General features: G+C 42.4%; 2 protein-coding genes across 7 annotated transcripts in view; one reads left to right on the top strand and one right to left on the bottom strand.

Annotated features, from left to right (window-relative positions):
* RAB3GAP1 (RAB3 GTPase activating protein catalytic subunit 1) overlaps window positions 1–18,516 on the top strand; it is a 55,434-nt gene extending 36,918 nt beyond the window's left edge. The window contains exons 18-25 of one of the 2 annotated variants that reach the window (XM_053253772.1): window positions 685–822; window positions 2,066–2,293; window positions 8,857–8,953; window positions 9,044–9,147; window positions 9,255–9,370; window positions 10,938–11,040; window positions 15,156–15,176; window positions 17,148–18,516. In XM_053253772.1, coding sequence (XP_053109747.1) covers window positions 685–822; window positions 2,066–2,293; window positions 8,857–8,953; window positions 9,044–9,147; window positions 9,255–9,370; window positions 10,938–11,040; window positions 15,156–15,176; window positions 17,148–17,387 — 1,047 coding nt within the window. In that variant the 3' untranslated portion in view covers window positions 17,388–18,516. The remainder of the gene's footprint in view (window positions 1–684; window positions 823–2,065; window positions 2,294–8,856; window positions 8,954–9,043; window positions 9,148–9,254; window positions 9,371–10,937; window positions 11,041–15,155; window positions 15,177–17,147) is intronic. The other variant, XM_053253782.1, reaches the window with a different exon arrangement.
* Window positions 18,517–18,730: 214 nt separating this feature from the next.
* Window positions 18,731–22,544, bottom strand: part of ZRANB3 (zinc finger RANBP2-type containing 3) — a 79,106-nt gene continuing 75,292 nt past the window's right edge. For all 5 annotated transcript variants that reach the window (XM_053253733.1, XM_053253746.1, XM_053253757.1 and 2 more), the window contains exons 20-21: window positions 20,209–20,340; window positions 18,731–19,613 (exon numbers count right to left, since the gene is read on the bottom strand). In XM_053253733.1, coding sequence (XP_053109708.1) covers window positions 19,515–19,613; window positions 20,209–20,340 — 231 coding nt within the window. In that variant the 3' untranslated portion in view covers window positions 18,731–19,514. The remainder of the gene's footprint in view (window positions 19,614–20,208; window positions 20,341–22,544) is intronic.

Genomic DNA, 22,544 nt, shown 5'->3' on the forward strand with positions numbered 1-22,544 from the left:
GCCTTTATTTTGGGGCAACATATTTGTTAAATCGGTTTACTTGGTACCTGAGGCACATGAACAGAACTCCACTCCCACAAGGAGACTTCCCCACCCCCCTCCTTTCCACTGCAGTCCCTGCATTCCTCTGAAATGATGCTCTTGAGTGTTAGAGGACTGTATGAGGTGTGGCTGCAGTAGGATGGCAGAAATCTGTGTAAATTGATAAGGCAGCTTGTGAGGATGGAAGTGCTTTCTGCTCATGAATCATTTACGTCTTGGATACAGGCCAGTATGACCGTAGTCTTCCTTAGATCAAGAGTACATGAAGGAAGCTTCTCCATGATATTGCATTCTTGAACCCTATGACTTAATTTTGCCATGGTAACTACTGCCTTATGTACTTTCAAATCTTCAGTTGTCCCGTAGCTTCAATATGTGCTAGAGTGTGCAATTGCCATGCATTTGTTCATTTTGGGGATACATGCTTCTGTGCTGATTAGAGCTAAACTGCGATAAAAGTATGCATTGGGAAATGAATGTGAACATTTTTCTTTTTCTGAACTGGATTGTGAAAGGCCGTTCCTGGGACTCAACTGGTCATTGTTTTTGTTGAATGATATATGGTCTTAGTTTTATCCTGGTGAAAATGACTAAGGATGAAGGACCTTCTTTGTATAAATTCCTGTTCCTTGTATTTTTCAGGAACCAGCTCCTATGACTGAAGATCTGCTAGAAGAGCAATCTGAGGTATTGGCTAAACTGGGGACATCGGCAGAAGGAGCTCATCTTCGCGCTCGCATGCAGAGTGCCTGTTTGCTCTCAGATATGGAATCTTTCAAGGTAGCTGGAGGTTTCCAATCTACTTACAAGCCAAATGGCACAATTAGCAAGATCTGTCTTTCCTTCCATTTGACTTGACTTTCTCTCTAGCAAATGACAGAAACCATTTCATGAAGTGCATCAGTAGTTACAAATGTTCGGTTCAGAATGCTCTCATTTTCCTGGTTAGTCTCTTTCTGTGCTCACTGACTTATTGCCAATAATTTCATGCAAAATAGACTCTTATTTTTTCCTTTTTTGAAATAGAAAGTTGTTCTGTAGATGTGTTAGATTTTTTAGAATTGTTTTTAAACTAAAATGATTGGTTTCCCCCGGGTCATTTATACCTATTACTTAAGCTTAAGACAATTTAGTGCTCTTGAAGACAGGCCAGTGTAGATTTTAGAGGATTCAGTATGGCGATGGTCAGAGGATAGCTATTGTAAATCATTTTCATTTTGGTTTTTCAAAGTGTCTGTACAGATGGCCCACAGTACCTTCTGAGTTATTTAAATAGCTTCTTGAGTGGGGTTGTGGGGAGGGGGGAAATACCCTAAATGTTAGAAGGTTCCAGATGTTCCACATATGCAAAGCTTTTCATCTATATTTTATACTTGGGTAAATGAACCAGGTTTAAAAAAAAACATGCTTATCACATTTGGTATAAAAAGCATACAATTAATCCATCTCCCCCTGCCCCCACGGCCAGTGAAACAATCAGCTCCCTCAGAAATAGAAACTTGATTTCCCCCTGGACACAGCTTTTATGTGTTTTGAAGGGAAAAGTGGTTCTGATGCATTTTGTACATGTTTCTACACCTGATTGACAGATGTAGTATGAGAAGCTGCCCTTAGATTTGTGATCTAGCAATGTGACATGTCTAGTTTCTAGAGCATGTACAGCAAAAGATTTATGTATTCACACACTAAAAATAATAGAATTATCTATGAGACTGCCAGTTACTGGAATCATCCTATTGCTGGAATAGTCAGACGAAAGTCTGACTTGTTAATTTTATGGAGGTGTTTGCAGATTCTTAGCAGTGAAAACTCATGTCTGACTCCCATGACAAATTAATAATTTTAATATGAGGCAGTCTTTTATCTAAATCCTATGTATGCCTCTTTAAAGATGCAGATACTGAAATGTAATGTAGTAAGCAGCCCTAAGCCACCTATGCTTCATTTGTTCTGCTAAACTGGTTTTGCTTCAAAAGGTATATGCTGAAATGAATGTTTGTGTGTTCCCCCCACTCTCTCCTAGGCTGCCAATCCTGGTTGCTGTCTGGAGGATTTTGTGAGATGGTATTCACCACGGGATTATATTGAAGAGGAAGTTGTGGATGAGAAAGGGGCTGTAGTAATCAAGGGTGAACTGAGTGCCCGAATGAAAATTCCAAGTAATATGTGGGTTGAAGTGTGGGAGACGGCAAAGCCGATTCCAGCAAGGAGGCAGAGACGACTCTTTGATGACACTCGTGAGGCAGAGAAGGTAAAAACAAAACAAACAAGTTCTAGTAAGAACTAATCTGCCTACTTTCCTTTAACTATCGCTACAAGTGGACTAAATTTGGTCCAGACTGGTTAGGCAGTTCACAAGTTGGCCCACTTGCACCTTAAACATTCATGCGTTTGCCATCTTGAATCAGGGTGGATGACATCACAAGCCATGCTGTTGAGCCATCCCTATGTACACCAACACCTGTAGCAAATTTGGTTCAAATTGGTTAGGCGGTGCACAAGTTAGCTCTCTTGCGTCTCAGACCTTTATGTGTCTGCCATCTTGAATTGGGGTGGATGACATCTTCACAAACTACACCATTGATGTGTCCCTACAACTGTACCCGATTTGGTTCATATTGGTCCAGGCATTGTGAAGTTGATGCAGGAGGCGTACACATAAGGACACATACACAGAATGTTAGGTGATCTCATGAGCCTACTAGAAAGTAGGCTAAAAATGGGGGCCGGATGCATGTACTGTGTGATCTTCAAAATGTGTTACAGTAAGAATGAGGTAACCCACTTCCTAGGGTATTTGGCCTGTTTTGTTTGTATGAAATAGCTGTGGCATTATATTAACAAACCATGCATGTAATTTTTGGTGTTGGACTGCAAAGCAGTTTTCTTCTGGAATCTTCTCTGGATTTCGTTGACACAGATAAAATCAAAGACATGGATCAATAATACTTCAGTAACACTACAGCTGCTTTAAGGCTTAATTCTTTCATACCCCCATTTGTTAGTAATGTGAGAGTTCTCCCTTCCAATCCCACACCCATCTGCCAAGCTTCACTTACCTGGCCCAGGCAGGTTCCCTATTTGCTATTAGCTTGTCCTTGTTTTCACTAAACACCCCTCTTCATCGAGATCCAGGCTAACTAGTTACAGAACCCTAGTTCATAGTCCTGTATCACTTATTTGGGATTGTTCTTGCAGCAATTTACAGAGACTGTTGAGTGATACAAAGACTGAGTCCCAGGGATAGACTGGGACTTTTGTTGGTGTACTGATCGCCCCACTGCCTGATGGAGTCTCTAACCGAGCTGACGGACTTGGGCTTGGCTTTGGAGACTCCCAGGCTTGTGGTGCTGGACGACTTCAATGTTCACTTTGAAACCAATTTTTCCAGGGCAGCTTGGGAGTTCATAGTGGCCATGACAACTATGGGCCTATCCCAAGTGGTCTCGGGATCGACACATATTGCTGGTCACACGCTTGATCTGGTCTTTCACTCTGAGTAGGATGGTGTTACGTGGGTGGGGACTCCTGTGATTTCTCCATTGTCATGGATGGACCACCATCCGGTTAAGATTGGACTCACAGACACTTCCCACTTTCGCAGGGGTGAAGGGCCTATTAGGATGGTCCGCCCGAGAAGTTTATTGGATTCAACAGGAATCCAAGAAGCCTTGGAGGGATTTAGTGTTGGTTCTGCTGGTGATCCTGTCAATACTCTGGTAGAGAATTGGAATAATCAACTCACCAGGGCAGTGGACACGATCGCTCCTAAGCATACTCTCCGACCTGCTATGAAACTGGCCCCTTGGTATACGGAAGAACTACAGGATCTGAAACGGCAAGGTAGACGACTAGAGCACAAGTGGAGAAAGACTCTACTCTAATCCAACAGATTACTACCTAGAGTGCATTTGAAGATCTGTGCTCAGGTGATATGTGCGGCAAAGAAGCAATTCCTTTCCTCTTGTATTGCGTCTGCAAGTTCATGTCTGGTGGAGTTGTCCAGGGTTGTGATGGGGCTAATGTGTGCCCCTTTCCCCTTGTTGGTATTTGGAACCAACAATTACTTGATGTGATGTTTTTAATGAGTGTTTTGTGGACAAAATCTCTTGTATTTGGGCCGTCTTAAATGCAAACTCCACAATTGTTACAGAGTCGGATGCTGAGGTGTCCAGCAGCTCCTCTTATGTGATGGCCCTGGATCAGTTTCAGTTTGTGACTCCTGAGGATGTGGACTGGTTGCTTGGAATGGTGCGGTTACCACCTGTCCTCTTGATCCTTGCCCAGCATGGCTTATACTATCTGGCAGGGAGGCTGTTGTAAAGGGCCTGGTAGAGATTATAAATGCTTCTCTGAAGGAGGGCAGGATGCCCCCTTGTCTGAAGGAGGCAATCATTAGACCGCTTCTGAAGAAGCTTGCCTCAGAGTTATGCAACTACAGGCCTGTTTCCAACCTTCCATGGCTGGGCAAAGTAATTGAGAAGGTGGTGGCCTCCCAGCTCCAGGCGGTCTTGGAGGAAACTGATTATCTAGACCCATTTCACACTGGCTTTTGGGCAGGCTATGGGGTGGAGACTGCCTTTGTTGGCCTGATGGGTGATCTCCAATTGAGAATTGACAGAGGGAGAGTGACTTGGTTGGTCCTTTTGGACCTCTCGGTGGCTTTTGATATTATCAACCATAGTATCCTTCTGGAATGTCTGGGGGAATTGGGGGGTGGGAGGTACTGCTTTGCAGTGGTTCCTCTCCTACCTCACAGGCAGATTCCAGACAGTGTCCCTTGGAGACTGTTCTTCCAAATCTGAACTCTTCTATGGTGTCCCTCAGGGCTCCATATTGTTTTTGATTTTGTTTAACATCTACATGAAATGGCTAGGAGAGATAATCAGGAGATTTGCAGGGTGTTATCAGTATGCTGATGACACCCAAATCTACTTCTCCATGTCAACCTCATCAGGAGAAGGCATAACCTTTCCTAAATGCCTGCCTGGAGGCAGTAATGGGCTGGATGAGGGATAACAAACTGAAGCTGAATCCAGATAAGATGGAGGTACTTATTGTGCGAGGTTGGAACTCGGGAGATGATATTGATCTGCCAGTTCTGGATGGGGTCACACTCCCCCAAAAGGAACAGGTTTGCAGTCTGGGGGTACTTCTGGATCTGAACCTCTCCCAGGTGTCCCAGGTTGAGGTGTTGGCCAGAGGTGCTTTTAATCAGCTTCAGTTTATACGCCAGCTGCATCCATTTCTTGAGATGAATGACCTCAAAACGGTGATATGTATGCCAGTAACGTCTAGGCTGGATTTCTGCAATGCGCTCTATGTGGGGCTGCCTTTGTATGTAGTCCGGAAACTGCAGTTGGTCCAGAATGTTTGTCTCTGGATCATCTAGGAGAGACCATATCACTCCTGTGTTGAAAGAATTACACTGGCTACCGATACATTTACGGGCAAAATACAAGGTGCTGGTTATTACCTATAAAGCCCTAAACAGCTTAGGCCCTGTCTTCTTCCCCATGAGCTCCACCACCTGTTGAGATCATCTAGAGAGGTTCGCCAACTTGTTTGGCAGCTACTTGGGAATGGGCCTTCTCCATTGCTGCCCCTGGGCTTTAGAATGCGGTCCTTGTTGAAATTAGAGCTTCCCCATCTCTGGCAACTTTTAAAAAGGCACTGAAGACATACTTATTCACCCGGGCTTTTAATTAGATTTATGGTTTAAAATTCTCAATGCTGGTTTTAAATGATTTTAATGTTAAAATGTTTTTAATGTTTAAATGATTATTTTAATTGTTTAATTGATTTAGTTTTAATTTTAACTTTTAATTGATTTTAATTTTTATTTGTTTTGAACAGCCCTGAACCATTTTTGGAGGGGCGGTATATAAATGAATGAATGAATGAATGAATGAATGCACAAATTCTAGAGCTAAAAATGTATCTACAGTCAGTTGCAAATTCAGAAGTGACAACCCCCATAGGCACGGCCACATCCCCATGGTTACCACCACCCCTCTTGGATAGATGCAATAATTCTGGGGGTCTCTTACAAGAAGAGTGTTGATAAAATACAAACACACTCTTTAAATAAACATATGGGCTTGGGTAAGGCTAAGGCCCTGCTCTACACTCCCCCATATGTATACCAAAGTTGCCCAGGGGTGTGTGTATGTCCTTAGGAGACAAAATGTTGTGAAGAGTCCCCATAAAAGCACTCCCTGTCTTTCAAAACAGGCATGTTAAATTGTCAAAATAAAAGAGTGCTTTCTGTGTGTCTAACACATAACTCAGCAAGAAGAAATAGAGACAGTAGATAAACCCTCTTTTCAGTCATCATCATACACTATCATTTTAAATTTAGAATCTTTGGCTGCAACCTATACCAACTCATCTGGCTGGGAGTAAGCTTTATTGAACTCAGTGGGACCTATTTCTGAGTAGCCATGAGAAGGACTGCACTGCAGTGTCATGCATATAACATGAATAATAGAAATTAAGGTTCAGGAGGGCTCTTGGAGGTCAAAGATTAAACATTATTTTGTTTTGACACGTGAAGGCATGTAGTAGAAGAACACTCTGCGATTCATTCTTTTGAATACCAGATTTTTAATTTTATTTTCAACAAAATACAGCACATGTGTAAAAACTGTGCAACAATGGAAAAGAGCAAATAAGAAAAACTCAAATATAAGCCAGAAATTGAGAACCATTTGGGTTAGTTTTTTGGATAATGCAATCTTCCATTCCAGAACCCATTGAACCTACTTTCAGTAGATTAGACCCTCTGCTAGCAGCAGAGTTATTAGATCTTTATGAGATATATCTTTGTAAGTACTTGTGTAAATTGATAGAAGTGCTAACACTGAATCAGGCTGAAGATTGAGTTGGACTATTTCAGAGATTATACGGAGAATTTGCTGCCAGTATCCTTTCCTCTATGGGCAACAGCATAAATGAAGGAGGGTACCTCTGTTTTTACATCCCCGCCAACAAAACGGGGAAGACTTTTTAATGACAGAGTGCATCTATGTACAGCCTTTAATGTTGCCTCCATTATCTGGGCAGATGTGGTTCTAAGCAGTTGCTTCAGCCAAATTACTTCTCATTCAGTATCTTCAAGAGAAGTTCCTACATCAGTTTCCCATGTTGCTTTTAGTCCTTCTGAGGGACCAAAGGATTTGGAAATGAGGGTCTTGTATATAAGCAAGGCTACCCCTCTTGTTTTGTAAGTTGATGAGACACATGTTTTCATAGAGAGTAAAAGATCTAGTAGCTTCTCCTTTCTGTAGCAACTTGGATGCAAAGGACCAGATTTGAATTTTCTGCATCTGGGTAGTTTGGTTGCCAATCAGAATAGTATCAAGTTTAGCCTCTGATATTGGCTTTCCTCTTTCAATAATGTCCCTCAGTATGTAAATCCCTTTTGACTCCTACTTTTCATTTTGTTGATATTTGCTTAGGTCTGCAAACACAGGATGATCTAAAATAGGAAAGAGTGGTGAAGTGGGTGGTGCTAACTTCTTAGCCCAGGGATACCAGAATCTCAGTGTGGTGACCAAGAAGGGGTTACTCAAAACAGCTAATTTAGCTTCAGTGACGTGTTTAAAGGGGAAAGCTCTAATTGTTTGAGCTTCGGAGGAAAGTTCAATCCCATGGGATCACCTGGTTATTTTGAATCATATGAATGAGTTGCTTCAGTTGAAAGGCACCAAAATAAAGCTTATATTTGGGGTCCCTGAACCTGCCCTTATTTGTGTGCCTGTATAGAGAGCTTTTGTTTACACTTGCTTTCTTGTTATTGCAAAAAGCTTTGAGTGTTCCCTGCCACCTTTTAATGTATTTGGGATTCATCCAAATTTGTAATGTTTGAAAAAGACATTTGGGCAGAGTTACCATTTTAATGGCAGATAATTCTCCCTAACCAGGAGAGATTCAGCCAAGTCCGATTTTTAATATCCCTTTTTATCTGTTGGAAAAGAGAGTCTATGTCTCCCCCCCCCTTAATTGCTTTAGATCCTTTGGAATAATCACCCCTAGATATTTGAAGTTTGAATATTGTAAGCGTAAATGAGACATCTGCTGCAATTTCCTTTGTTCTTCTATACAAATGTTGATGCGTATAAGTTCTGATTTCTGATCATTTATTTCTAGACCAGCTGTTTGTTTTAAAGGGTTAATATTTCCTTGACTACTGGTATTGTTTCCCATGGATTAGATAAAAATGATATGATGTCATCTGATGCCAGCCGGGGTTCCCTCCAAGGGCAAGAGGGGAAAGGAGTGGTTTGCCAGCCAATGCCCTTTCCTCCCCGCCTCACCTTTTGTTCCTACTGCTCTGCATACGGGCTGAGCACTGGGAAGGAAGGGAGTTCTGAAGTGGCATTCTGCTCCATCCCGGCAGGATGACACCCCTGTCTACAGGAGACATACAGTTAGTAGCTACTGCTTTTGTTAGAATTGAGTCATTTTCAGATTTAAAAAAAAAAAAAACTTCTGTCATGCTAAATATTTTAATGCTGAATTAAAGGATTCAGCATTAAAATATTTAAAATCCTGAAATGTTCCTTAAAGTATAAACATCTCTTTAGTCCAAAGTCTCTGTAGAATCCTGCCAGAGTACTCTCCTACATTTATGAAGACCACAAAGTACAAATATAGAAGACCAGTTACTGAGGCTCATTGTGACAATTTAGTGACTGTAATACTTTCTGTGATCTGCCTGAAACGTTGCAGAGAAGTGGAGTCTATTGTACAAAGGAGAGGATATTAATGACAGAATTGTGGTGGTGAAGTCATCCTTTTATCTTTGCACAGGTCCTGCACTATTTGGCCGTTCAGAAACCAGCTGATCTTGCAAGGCATCTTCTGCCTTGTGTCATCCATGCCGCTGTACTCAAGGTAAAGGAAGAAGGTAAATAACACCTTATATATGCAGTGCTGTATGTTTCTGGCAAAGATGAAACTAGGACTACAATACATTCCATTCATGTTTTCCCAACAGAATCGGTGGAAGGCATCTCTTCAGTAGAAAAGATAATTAAGCAGATCATCACCCATTCCAGTAAAGTTCTCCGGTTTCCAAACCCCGAAGACAAAAAATTAGAAGTAAGATATTTCCCTTCCTAATTTTAAGAGGGAAATAAACTTTCCAAAAATGTGGCCTGTGGCAACATGGAAAATGTCTGTGTTTCTTCCCCACTCTTCATTCACAGGAAATCGTTGGCCAGATTATGAGCGTAGAAGCCACTATTGCCCAAGCAAGGTCACTGAAAGCAAAATTTGGGACAGAGAAATGTGATCAAGAGGAGGAACGCAAAGATCTAGAAAGGTGAATGATCTTGGGACTTTTTACTGATTACACACTTATGGGCATCACATTCTTTCACTCCTTTCCTTGTTCCAGTTTGTTGCCTGAACTTATTTATTTTTTAAAAATATTTATACCATGCTCCTCCAGTACACTACTGCTTGGGGCAGCTCACAACATTAATAAAAAGATACAGTGTAAAATAAGACTAATAAAATGAACCAAATTTTAAGTTAAAACCACATTTAATATTACATTTTTTAAAAAAGTTTCAAATTAAAAATTATGTTAAAAGCGGGTGAGTGCAAGGCCACTTCAAACCTCATAAATTCTTTCAGGCTTATGTTAACCTGCATTTGGGGCAGCTATTGATGTGTGTTAGCATGCGTCTGCACACCTCTGTGAAATAAGGTGACCTATCATGAATTGAATTTAAATTCTATTTGTGAATTCTCAGGCTGGTTTCAAATTCTGGTTAAGAACAATCCCTGGTTAGCATTATCCATGGCTAATCTTGGTGTTGTGAGGCTATTAATCATGGATAAGCCGGCAGGGAGAATTTGAACATGAGAAGAGGACTAATGGGAGGAAGCAGGGATGTGCAGAAATGGGCTGTTTCGAGCTCGAAACAGAATACCCTTTTAATAAATGGCCTTTTTTGAGCTTGAAATGAAACAACCTCTTTTGGAATCTTTCAAGCACCATTTTGGAGGCCTGTTTTCCCCTTGCTGACTGGTGTTCTGGCACTGGCTTCTGATTGGCTTGCAGCCTCCTTGCTTCTTCGTTGGCTTCTTAACATACAAATCAAGTGTTGTCATGGGCAACTATGCTCCCATTGGCTGGGGGGGGGGAGGGGGGAACCCAAAAGGTGGGAGTTTCACCCCAGCAGCTTTGACTGACACCAGTGCTTTCATCATCTGGGTGATGGATAAAGACTTTTTAAAGAAAATTCTCCAAGGCACTTGGAAGCTTCCAATTTGTATTGTTCCATTTTGCATTGCATTCTAGGCTGCTTTTGCTACTGTAGATCTCCCCCCCTCACCCAACCTGACCTTTTAAAATGTTGAATTTTATAAAACCTTTTGGATGATATTTTATAGTAGAAAGTATGTATACATATTTCAGAAAAATAAAAATATGTCAATTAATTGCTGTAGTCACAGCATGGTAAAACCTTTCCTTTTTCTTCACTTTTCAAGCTTGTATCTGTTTCTCCAGGACTGTTTCTCAATATGTGTTTCCTTTGCTCTCTTTCTTCACCCACCTTGCCTCTGGCCTCTGATTCCTAGCTTTCCTATTTCCTGTTATTCCCCCCCTTCCCCGCACCCACCTACAGCTTCTCAGGGCTTACCTTCCTGTTTCTATATCATCTGTGGAGCAATCAAAATATGAAAATGTGGTTTATTTTGCCTGAAATTTAGATATACTGTATAGAATTATGTGACCATCATTCCAATACCATGAGTATCTATATTCTCTTGAAAAGGTTTTGAAGATTTGATCCTGGTTTCAAAAAGAAAAATGGCATATGTTTTGCTGACTTTTCCCCTTTCTCCTCTCCCTCCCCCCCCCCTTTTAAAATTGTCAGATTTGTGAACTCTTTTCTGGAACAGCCAGAGGTATCTGTCATTGGTGCTGGAAGAAGCCCTGCTGGTACTATAATTCACAGACTCTTTGTGAATGCACAGAGGGTAAGTTGGATGTTTTTTTTAGCATGTCTCAGGTCAACAGTGGAAGAAATTTTGTTAAGAAAGGTGCTTAAATGACAGGAAACTTGAAAGTGCTTTCCTGTGTGAGACTACTTGGGCTGTATTCAGCAAAATGAAAAAAAAATGGCTCTGCTTGACAAAGCACATGCTGTGAATCAGTCTCTCCCTTCTAGGGCAGTTCTATGAAATGGCTATAGAAATTCAGGCATGGTGCTGGACAATAATGTTATGTAGGATGTCTTTTGTATTAAATGATTCCGAGGAATGGTACAATTCATAGGCTGCCAGAACAAAATCAAGTTGTTGTTGTTTTTAATCCTAGCTAACAATAAATGACTTTTAGATTTAATGCTTCAACACATGAGATAATAGCAGCTTCTGGAGTATTATAGTGTATGCATTCATCTCAGAATCTTTTGCCATTGATATAGCAGCTTAAAATCCTAGGTGGTGTCTAGTTTGGCAGAATAGCTCTAGGGAGGAGTAATGGAAGGGCCTAGGAAATGACAGGTAGAAGCTCAAGGAAGGTAAAAGCCCAGGGGCCTCTAAGAAAGGAAGGTTTGGAGAGAAATAAGTGCTCATGAGGGGAAGGATACCAGTGTGAGAATGGGCAGAGTTGGGCCATTTCCATGTATGTACTCCAGAGGAAAGGAATGTTGAAGCTCACCAATGATTTGAAATAACCAGCCAAATCTCTGGCTGAAGGGCTTTAGCATGTACATGTGAATGACTTCTATTCTGGCCTGGATTCCAAGCAATCCCAATATGAGCTGATGGCACTTCTGCTTGTACAAGGAAGCAGGCTGTGTATTCTTTTCCTTCTCCCATCTCTCAGCTTCACCCTCCTGTGACAGTACGGGGAGGTTCTTAATCTTACATGTCCTGGCTCTTAGCACCCGGGAGCTCTTTCCATGAATGGAAAGGAAATTGCATTGTTAGAAAAGGTCTTTCTGAGAGCGCAACTCTCTTCAGGTGCTGAAAGGAGCTCCTGGCTATGGAGTGCCAGAGTGCAAAAAGTTAGGAACCGGCCCCTAATGTACCCATTCCAGAGGGTCCCCTGAAGCTGTATCGGGGGTCTCTGAAGCCCTTAGGTTTTTGGAGTGAGAAACACTTTTTTCATATGGATTCTTTCAGAGGAAGACTCCCCCTGCCCTTGAAAGGGATACCTCTTAGGTATCTTGAAAGGGAAAGCTCTTAGGTTAGAGCAGGTTGAAGACCATTACACAGAGGACAAATATCCCCACTGCAGGCAAACTTCTCCATTCCCCTTTTGGTGAAGACAAGCTCATTCACTTCCTTATAGGAGTGGGAAGAATGAAGTGAATGAATGGTCTGGTCCCCACCCCCAAAAACAATTTTGCTCAAGGAAAAGAGAGAGGAAGATGGCTGCTCTCATCTCTCCTGCTACAGTGAGGGAAATAAGTATTTGATCCCCTGCTGATTTTGTCCGTTTGCCCTCTAACACAGAAATGACCAGGCTATAATTGGAATGGTAGGTTTATTGTAGCTGTGAGAGACAGAATAACAACAAACAAACCCTCAAAAGCCCAGTGCCCAAAAGTCAGCGATGGATTTGCATTATAGTGAGGGAAATAAGTATTCGATCCCTTCACAAAAGATGTCTTAGTACTTGGTGGCAAAACCCTTGTTGGCAATCACAGAGGTCAGACGTTTCTTGTAGTTGGCCACCAGGTTTGCACACAACCCAGGAGGGATGTTGTCCCACTCCTCCTCCTCTCCAAGTCAGAAAGGTTTTGAGGCTGATGTTTGGCAACCTGAACCTTCAGCTCCCTCCACAGATTTTCTATGGGATTAAGGTCTGGAGACTGGCTGGGCCACTCCAGGACCTTCATGTGCTTCTTCTTGAGCCACTCCTTTGTTGCCTTGGCTGTGTGTTTTGCGTCATTGTCATGCTGGAATACCCATCCACGACCCATTCTCAATGCCCTGGCTGAGGGAAGGAGGTGCTCACCCAAGATCTGATGGTACATGGTCCCGTCCATCGTCCCTTCAATGCAGTGAAGGTGTCCTGTCCCCTTAGCAGAAAAGCCCCCCCAAAGCATAATGTGTCCACCTCCATGTTTGACGGTGGGGATGGTGTTCTTGGGCTCATAGGCAGCATTCCTTCTCCTCCACACACGGCGAGTTGAGTTGATGCCAAAGAGCTCGGTTTTGGTTTCATCTGACCACAACACTTTCGCCCAGTTCTCCTCTGGATCATTCAGATGTGCATTGGCAAACTGCAGATGGGCCTGTACATGTGCTGCCTTGAGCAGGGGGACCTTGCGGGCACTGCAAGATTTCAGTCCTTCACGGCGTAGTGTGTTACCAATTGTTTTCTTGGTGACTGTGGTTCCAGCTGCCCTGAGATCATTGACAAGTTCCCCCCGTGTAGTTCTGGGCTGCTTTGTCACCGTTCTCATGATCATTGCAACTCCACGAGGTGAGATCTTGCATGGAGCCCCAGACTGAGGGAGATTGACAGTTATTTTGTGTTTCTTCCATTTGCGAGTTATCATGCCAACTGTAGTCACCTTCTCACCAAGCTGCTTAGCAATAGTCTTGTAGCCCAGTCCAGCCTTGTGCAGGTCTACAACCTTGTCCCTGACATCCTTCAACAGCTCTTTGGTCTTGGGCATGGTGGTGAGTTTGGAAGCTGAGTGATTGCTTGCTTCTATGGACAGGTGTCTTTTATACAGGTACTGTAACAAGCTGGGAGTAGGAGCACTCCCTTACAGAGGGTGTTCCTCATCTCAGCTCGTTACCTGCATATAGTGAAAAGACAACTGGGAGCCTGAAATCTTGCTGGTTGATAGGGGATCGAATACTTATTTCCCTCACTACAATGCAAATCCATCGCTGACTTTTGGGCACTGGGCTTTTGAGGGTTTGTTTATTGTTGTTCTGTCTCTCACAGCTACAATAAACCTACCATTCCAATTATAGCCTGGTCATTTCTGTGTCAGAGGGCAAACGGACAAAATCAGCAGGGGATCAAATACTTATTTCCCTCAGTGTACTAGCCAGGGCTGTGTACATCCTTTTGCTTCCCTCTGGACTGCTAACCTAACCTATCTTTGAACCAGACTGCCCTTTTTCTGTCTGCTTCTCCTCTTGCCCTATGGAACATGTGAGATGCACAGCAGCAGGGCCAAAAGTAGCACTTGTCATGTGCACAAAGAAGTAGCTGTGGGTGGGGGGCATTGGCTCCAAGGAGGCAAGGGAAGGCTGGCGGCAGGCCAGGCAGGATCCAAGTCCCATTACCGTACCAGCAGACACTGGCATTCTCAGTGTCTCTGAGTTAGGAGAAAGCAGCTCTGCTTTCTGAATTGGAGGTGGCAACATTGTGTCCTTGTCGTGGCAAATTTCCAGCAGGTTGGGCGATCAAGTGATCTATTTATGTCCACCTTTGTTTCCCCACAGCATCTTCCTTTCAGTGTTACTTGTCATACCAAAACCCTGTTGGAAATATTCTTCCACGAAACTTGGTTGTAAAACATAAGTTGTTCTTGTTGGCTAGCTTGTTGACACTTTGCACAAGTATGTCACTGATCTTGCTTATGCAGTTGACTCCCTTTGCAACCACCACAAAGCAAACAGCATCTTTGTCCTTCATGTTAAAATAGCTTTGGGGGAAAGTGTTCTTGGGAAATTAACCTTCCATTAGAGAGAACTCCTCCAGTGAAAGGAAACAGTTCCCACTGATGAAGGGTCAGTCTGGCTGCCACCCACCAGAGTGCATTAGCTGCCTCTATTTAAATGGAGCAGATGGAGGTCCTGTGCATATTGGAAGTTGCTGAATCAGGGCATGTATAGAAAATTACACTGGTTGAATGGGTAAAAATCAGATGGATCATTTGACTGGTGTCTTCATTAAACCAACTTTGGCTTCTCTGTACTAACTGTATCAGTGTGTTTTCGTTTGGTGTGTTCTGAGTGTTTGCCACAATAGCTTCCTTGACAGCAACATCTTCCTAAATGCAGGGCATGCGGCCTTTGAAGCAGATAGTTCTGAAACCTCTTGTCTAACCCCATGTGAGTCATCTCTGACTTGCCTTTCTTTCTATCTTTTATCACTGGTTCTCTCCCTTATCCAGCTGACTGAATCTTCTGAGGAGGTAACTAGATTTTTCCCTCATTTTCTAGTCATCTGCCTAACTTCATGTAGGTGCATAGAAATTATGCTGTAGCAGCATAGTGCAATGGCTTGGTTTGACTACTACTGTTCGTTTGCATATTAAAACAATTTCATCTTTTCAGCTTGCAACAATTAATTTTTTAAGTCACGAGTTTTTAGAAGACTAAGTTGTGGAGAAACTTGTGACTGAAAAATGTAAGCTTTAAGTGGCCACCTAGTGGTTAGCAACTGTGAGCTGCTTTTTTGAAGTTGGAACAGCAACTCGTAGGCTTACTTTGTTCAGAAACATAGTTGATGCCTATGACCTCTTCAGATGAGAGGGGTGTGTGTATGTATATATATATATATATATCCTGGCTAGTAAGGAACAAGCATATTGAAAAGACATTTCATAACCATGTACAAGATTGTGAAGCAGGTTGTTCTGACGTAATGTTTTAACAGTTAGAGAAACTGAGTTAGATCCAGAGAAATGTGAATAGAGTTTGTGTGATGGCAGGTTTCCTGCTTCCTCCTCCTCCTCCTCTCCCCAGAGCCCCCAGCAAACTTGCTCTTGAGGGCCGAGGGACCCTTTGTGATGAGCTGCAGAGGGAGGGAAGTTGTAGAAGTTGGGGGCACAAGGTTTCCACTTGCATGAGGCACTCTTTAGATCAATGCTCTGTCTCTTGATAAAATGCTTGTACAGATTCACCTTGCTCAGTTGTGAAATGGTTGTAAACGAATTATCCAATCATATTTTAAGACAGTTGACTCTTTTGCTCTGGAGCGACAACCTAGATGCTGGGGAAAAGACAAAGGGTATTGCTTTTAATGTGGTCTAAGACAGCAATTCTGGACCATATCAAGTGGTGGGACTATTAATTTAAAGTGGAGAGTCATAGCTCAGTGATGGAGCACATGGTTTGTGTGTGTGATGTCCCAGGCTGAGTCCAGAGTATTTGTGTTTCAATAACTCAGGTGGCAGGACTGAGTGGAGAGGGGATTGATGCTAAATCCTTGAACTGGTGCCAAATCATTCATAGCGAAGGACCACTTGGAGTAGATGGTACTAGATTTGATGAATGAATAATCTGATTTCTTAGAAGGTGGTTGTTGTGTTGAAAAGATTATACACCAAGCCCTGGTTAAAGTTTCATTTGCTTCCACACAGACCAAAATATTGAGAATTTTAAACACAACTCTGGTAGTCTAACTCTGTCATTTGCTGAAATCGTATTTCAGGAGATTTGGTACTTCAGAACTGTCAAGTGGGTCAAGGCCTACATCTGGCACGGGGTTGAGAAACAGTGGTCTGTGCTGCGCTCCAGTATGTAGCCTCAGGACTGTGTGTGGATGCTTTTATACTAGCAGTAGTTTATGTTGTACAAATGGCGTAAGCTCCGGGTGATATACAAACATCTGTGACTAGAAGATGCTCATGCAAGGAACAACTCCCCCCCCCCCCCCCCCACTTAGAGCTGTTCCTAGAGAATGCAGAAGGGAAAATGTCTGAAAATTGGGTGGAGGCACCCTCCATAAGTTGGAGATCTGCTCAGTGCTCTCCATTTGCTTTCCATAAATCTTCCCCTCCCAAACCACATTGCATGTTCTGACAATGCTTTGACAGCCAGAAGCAGCTTATCAGCGGGGCTGCAGTGGTTGGGAAAGTAGTTCACAAGTGCTGTTCTGCTCATGCAAGCATAGATACAACCTTCTACAAAAAAAGAAGTGTGTGCTCTTCCCCTCCCACCCTGTTTAGAAACTCAAACATTGTGCTTTCATTGTCCTCATGATCCTCATCCTCCATTTGTTGGTCTCTTGCATTCTGTGGATAGTGCTACTTATAAACAGCAGAATTGTGGTTTACATACATAGTCCTCGTATTTCAATTACTGTCTTGTTTGCCTGTGTAAAAAGATAAATAAAGCAAGAAAAACGTCTCTAAGAGAAGTTGCTTCTTGTTTTCTTTTAGACTGCCGCAATGATGCCACTTGATGAACTAAAGAGGTCTGGCTCTTTGGATGAGAGACATTTACATTCAGGAGCAGTTGCAGACTTTCCACCTCCAGCAGGGCGCGAGGTTATCTTGCGCACAACTATCCCTCGGCCTGCCCCTTACTCTAAACCTCTGCCTCAGCGGATGTATAGTGTGTTTACAAAAGAGGATTTCCGACTTGCTGGTGCCTTCTCATCTGATACGACATTCTTTTGATGTTGTCATCTAGTCCATTAACCATGCACCTTATCCTGCTGGAATTAGAGCATCCTTGTGTCTCAAGTGTGCACAGCAAGAGGTGCTCCTTGGGGGAGATGAGGATAATCCTGTTATCATTAGTGATCAAGACTTTTGTTTTCAAAAAGTGACTAGTCACTTGCACAATGCTATGCCAAATGCTAATAGTTGGGAGTTGGAGTGATCCTTTGCGTGTTAGTCTTTATTTAACCTGTAGTCATTACAGAAGGCTTTGTGGAACTTTTTTTGTGGGATGTTTGGCATAGGATTCCTGATTTTGAGTTTGCAGGCTCTTCTTGTGGGTCAAGCACTCAGCTTTCAGTGATGAAAATACAGAATGGTATGTTACTATCCAGTGTAAATACTGAGTGAAGCTGTGACTTGTAGAACTTCGCTGCCTGGGTGAAAGCTTATGCTGTTGCTTTATGTACAAAACACTATATTATATATAATGCCACACCATAAGTGAGTTAAAGCTGAATTATTAAACCTGGAATACATATAGCTTTAAACTACAACTCATTCCTGTGTATCTTAGAAAATAGCTGGACCAAGATAGACAATCCTTCTCTCTAATTGTGTTCAAGAAAACTACAGGTGGCCCTCATTATCCAGAGGATCCATTCTGGCCTACAACTGTGGCTATTGAAACTATGGATAACAGTTCCTTGAGTCAATGGGACTGGGGGTGGGGCTTTAGGTTTCTTGAGGCTAAAAAAGCAGGGAGGCGGCAGAAATAAGAGCAATAAAGTATTGTACCATGCTCTCCAGCAATGCCCTCCGTGCTGCAAAATGGTGGCCAGAAATGACATTGCAAGTTGTTTCTGCCCACCCAGGAACAACAGATAGGTGAATTGTGCCTGCTTCTTGAACCGTGGATAATGTGGTTGGGTCTATAGAGCCTGACCATGGATATGCAAAACTGTAGGTGCTCGGACTGTAGATAATGAGGGCCATCTGCATGTACACAATACCACAAGCATTTCTGGAATGGGATGACATGTACAAAAATCCTGTGGCCTACCTTTTACTTGTCACTGTTATCGTGCAAAGCCACCTCTGTACTTTCTCCATCAGGCAATATATAAAGGATTATTTTAACACACTGGTTCTATTTGCTGTTTCTAGTGTTTATATCTATCTGCTGAATGCTCAAGTGTAAGTCTGCAGTATAGCAACTCTTGTGCTTGTTAAAGAAAGTGCTGTTCTTCACAGTAGCCGGGTTGGTCCTCTATATTTAGATTCTAATTGTTAGCTAGGATTATGTATTAGGAATAATGCTGTTCACTGGTTTCCAATTTCTCATTCTAATAATTTAAGTGTGACATGTAAAACCAAGCTTTATTCTGACATCAAGTATGGAGAAACAACATACGGTAGAATCAAACCATTTGCTTCTAGAGTCAACTGGGATCCTGCTGGAAGTGCTTGTCTGACTATTGGCTTAGTCCAGGCAACAGCTGTGCTGCTGATACTTGCTCTTCCTACGGTGTTTGGGACCTGAACTCCATTCGCTACAGCAGGGCTGGTTATCGGAACAAGTGAAACTTGTCAATAAATGATCCACAAAGAGCCCAAGGAAACACTGGTGGTAGCAGCATGGCTGGTGCCCCATTGCCAGCGTTGCCCTGTGCTGGCTGTGGGCCAGTGTGCTGGTGTTACTCTGGCTTAAGTACTAACTGCTGCAAATAAAGATGAAAGCTTGTACTTCATCTTTACTTTTTGACTGTTTTTCAGTCTCACAATTCTATACCTGTTGTATGAAAAGGCCCCCCTCCTACAGATGAATGTTAAGAAAGCTGTATCAGCCAACAATATGGTTCAAGCAGAGATGTCCACAGAATGTCAGTTTAAGGTAACAGCCAAGTGTTTTGTCTTTGCTTCACTCCATCATAACTTGGCAGTTCAATCCAAAATGCCTATTCTGTCCTAGTATTGTTACATGATATTTCTATATCCAAGTAAAAGCTGTAAGGGTTTTACTTGGATATCAGAAAGACCTGACCATGGGAGTCTTTCTACATCATTAACAGCCTTAATGCATGATTTATCAATCTGTTCAAAATATGTACATAACCATTGGCGTAACAGTCCAGCTTGGCAATTTCATAACTTCACAAAAAATTTAGTAATGTCAGAGCCATATTTTGAAGCTATGCCTTGTCTCTTCAGTTGACTTCTTTCCTTAGCTTGCTTTGCTGTTCTCTGAAAAAGAACAGATACAAATCAGTTTTCTGTCTCATTCCTGTCTAAATTCAGGAAAATAGTGGAAGCAGGTGATAAGAGAACAGCTTAAGCTACCACCTAACAGAGTGCAACTACAAGAAGAAGAGGGATTCTGACCTAAGTCATGCAACATGCAGTTAGTTAGTGGGCAGATAATTAGAGAAGCTCTTCTCATGAACAGCAAAAACTGAGCTAGGGCAGCCCAGCCCAGATTTTGCTACACATGAGCACTGTTGGGAGCTGTGTGTCAGCAAGACCTCTTCAGTAGCTCGCCGCTCATCGGGGCAGGCGATCTGCCCACCCAGGGAAATGTAAGAGAGTTGGGAAAACCCGCTCTTGCCACAGACCTACCCGAAGCTCTTCACAAAGATTGCGTGAAAAGCTTCAAAGAATCCTTTGTCCACTGACCCAAAGTTGTTTATGCTCTCATTTTCTTTGCCCTATATTAAGACTATGCCTCTTAAGAGATCTCAGATTTACAATTAAGAGTAACTACTAGATATATCTGACTGCTATGAGGAGGTGGGCTTGCAGTGAATTTTCTGTTCCATTGTGGTGTTCAATTTGTACTTACCTCCTTGTGACAAACTGTACAGAGTGTTTGAAGGTTTTCTAGAGAACACTGTCCTCCTCCACTGTAAACTGGCTTGATATGATCCACTTGCCAGAAGTGACCTTCAGTTGGGTTCAGTATAATTTCATTTAACTGCAATTAGAAAATGGTAAGAGCTACGCAAGCTTTGCTGGGCAACACCAAGATTTATCTTAACAGCTTGATTATCAAAGTGCTTTGGAGAGTCAGAGTCCAAAGCTTAACTTCTAAACAAAAAAGGAAACCGATGACCCCAATCATCTGCAGTGTTCAGGCACAAGAATGTCCTAGAGCAGGCCACCTGTTCCATGAGACAAGTGAACAGAGTATTTCTCTATCATTCCAAAAACCTAAGGCAGGCCACAGGTGAACACACTTTCCCTCTCTTGGGTGATCAAGTTTAAAGTGTGGCAAGCTTTCAGATACAGATGCTAGGAGCAAAACTAAACCTAAATTTAATGTCTGTTGGACAGGGTCTACTGTTTTTAGATTGGCTAGGAGGTAACTAATGGAAGAATCTATAAAGCTGGGACATACAGACACACACTCTAGGTAATGCTATTTCACTACTATTAGAAATTAGGGGAGATTTAGTCTTTCCTTGCTCTGCCTTCCCAGGGTTTTCAGGCTTCATTTTGATTTGTTAGGTAGTCTTAGAGGCTTAAAACATAAGCCTTCACCCATCATTCCACAGAGAACACAATTTTATAATACAGCACTCTCCCCTGCTTTCTTCTGAGAGCAGCTAATGTATCCAGGGTAACCAGTAACAGCTTTTATTTTTACTCTAAACCTTAGGCCTATAAGAATGTGCATGTTTGAAAGTTCACAATATTTGGGCCAACGTGGTACCACCTGATTGGTTAGGCTGGTTCAGGCATCTTACAGAACCTTGGTGAAAGGCAGGCTCCATGCTATATCCCTGAGCCTCAAGAACATGTGATCCCTGCCCCATCTCCACAGGAACATCTACTTCCCACATAGGCTAACATAAGGTGAGATTGGTAGATTCATATGACACATCCACTCTGCTTATTCTAACCTACTTGCTTCAAATGACCCAAGATCTGCAAGTTGCACATCTTGGATTAATGGAAGCAAGAGGATCAGAACAAATCGATTGGTCATGTCATCCAAACTCACCAATCTTGGCTTATTTTAACCTAGATAGTGCTTGTGTGGGGATGGGACGGGGGGAGCACAAGTTTCTGATCTCCGGGACAGTATTGGAGCCTGATTCTAATCAATGTTTTGTGTGATGCCTGACCCAGCTCACTGTCTCATTCTGTAATACTACTTGTGGCTTTCATTATGAACTGTATTTTGAAACAGGTTACTGAATATTTTTTGTAGCTGAAGACTTTTAATTTCTAACAAGGTACAATCAAAATACAGGAATGCTAATAGCAAGATGAGAATTTTATTCAATGTCAGGAGTGGTACTAAAAAGTTTATCAGTTGTTCAGATAAGAGTTAATCAAGTTTAGCACAGTGGCCTATAGTAATGACTGGAGTTCAATGCGTACTTCAGTGATTTGGGCAAGATAAGTGGCTGATATTCTTAAGGCTGGACTGATCAATACAACAGAGAACCAGGAAGACATATAGGCCAAGTCAATGGGAAAGGCATTTTGAGAAAGCTCCAACTTGGACCAGAAAACAACAAAATGGGCCTGTCTTTCTGAATGAATTGAAATCACTGCATGAGTTCTGCTACATATTACTCAGCGCTAGGAGGTAAGGGAATCCTTCACCCTGTTGCAACCAGTGCTATTTTCCCCTCTGGTATGTGTGATAAACAATGATTTGACAGAACCAATGCTTAGGCATTTGCTTCTGTAGGACCCTGCCGGGCTGTTTCAATCTTCAGGGGAGCCTCTGCTCCATGGACCACTGATTACAGAGGTTAAGCCAGCAAGCGTGCAGGACAAGGCTTCCTCTGTGGTTGTGTTGAAGTTTGGGGATTTCATCCGCTGGAAGATCTGTGTAGCACACAGGAAGCTGCCATATACCAAGACAGACCACAGTCCATCTAGCTCAGTATTGTCTACACTGACTAGCAGCAGCTCTCCAAGATTTCAGGCAGGGGTGTTTCCAAACCCTACCTGGAGATGCCAGTGAGTGAACCTGAGATGACCTTCACGCAGAGCAGAGCACCTAGGAGCCGATTTTATTTTGACTGGTGATTATGTGTAGGTTGATATGATTTCTTCAATACATTTTTAAATTACGTTTAGCTCTTGAAGCATTCATGTGAAAAGTGGCATACAAATCTAACAAACCAACCTGAAATTCTGAATTCTCATTTTAGATTCATT

Source organism: Hemicordylus capensis, chromosome 1, assembly GCF_027244095.1.
Source record: "Hemicordylus capensis ecotype Gifberg chromosome 1, rHemCap1.1.pri, whole genome shotgun sequence".
Classification (NCBI taxonomy): domain Eukaryota; kingdom Metazoa; phylum Chordata; class Lepidosauria; order Squamata; family Cordylidae; genus Hemicordylus; species Hemicordylus capensis.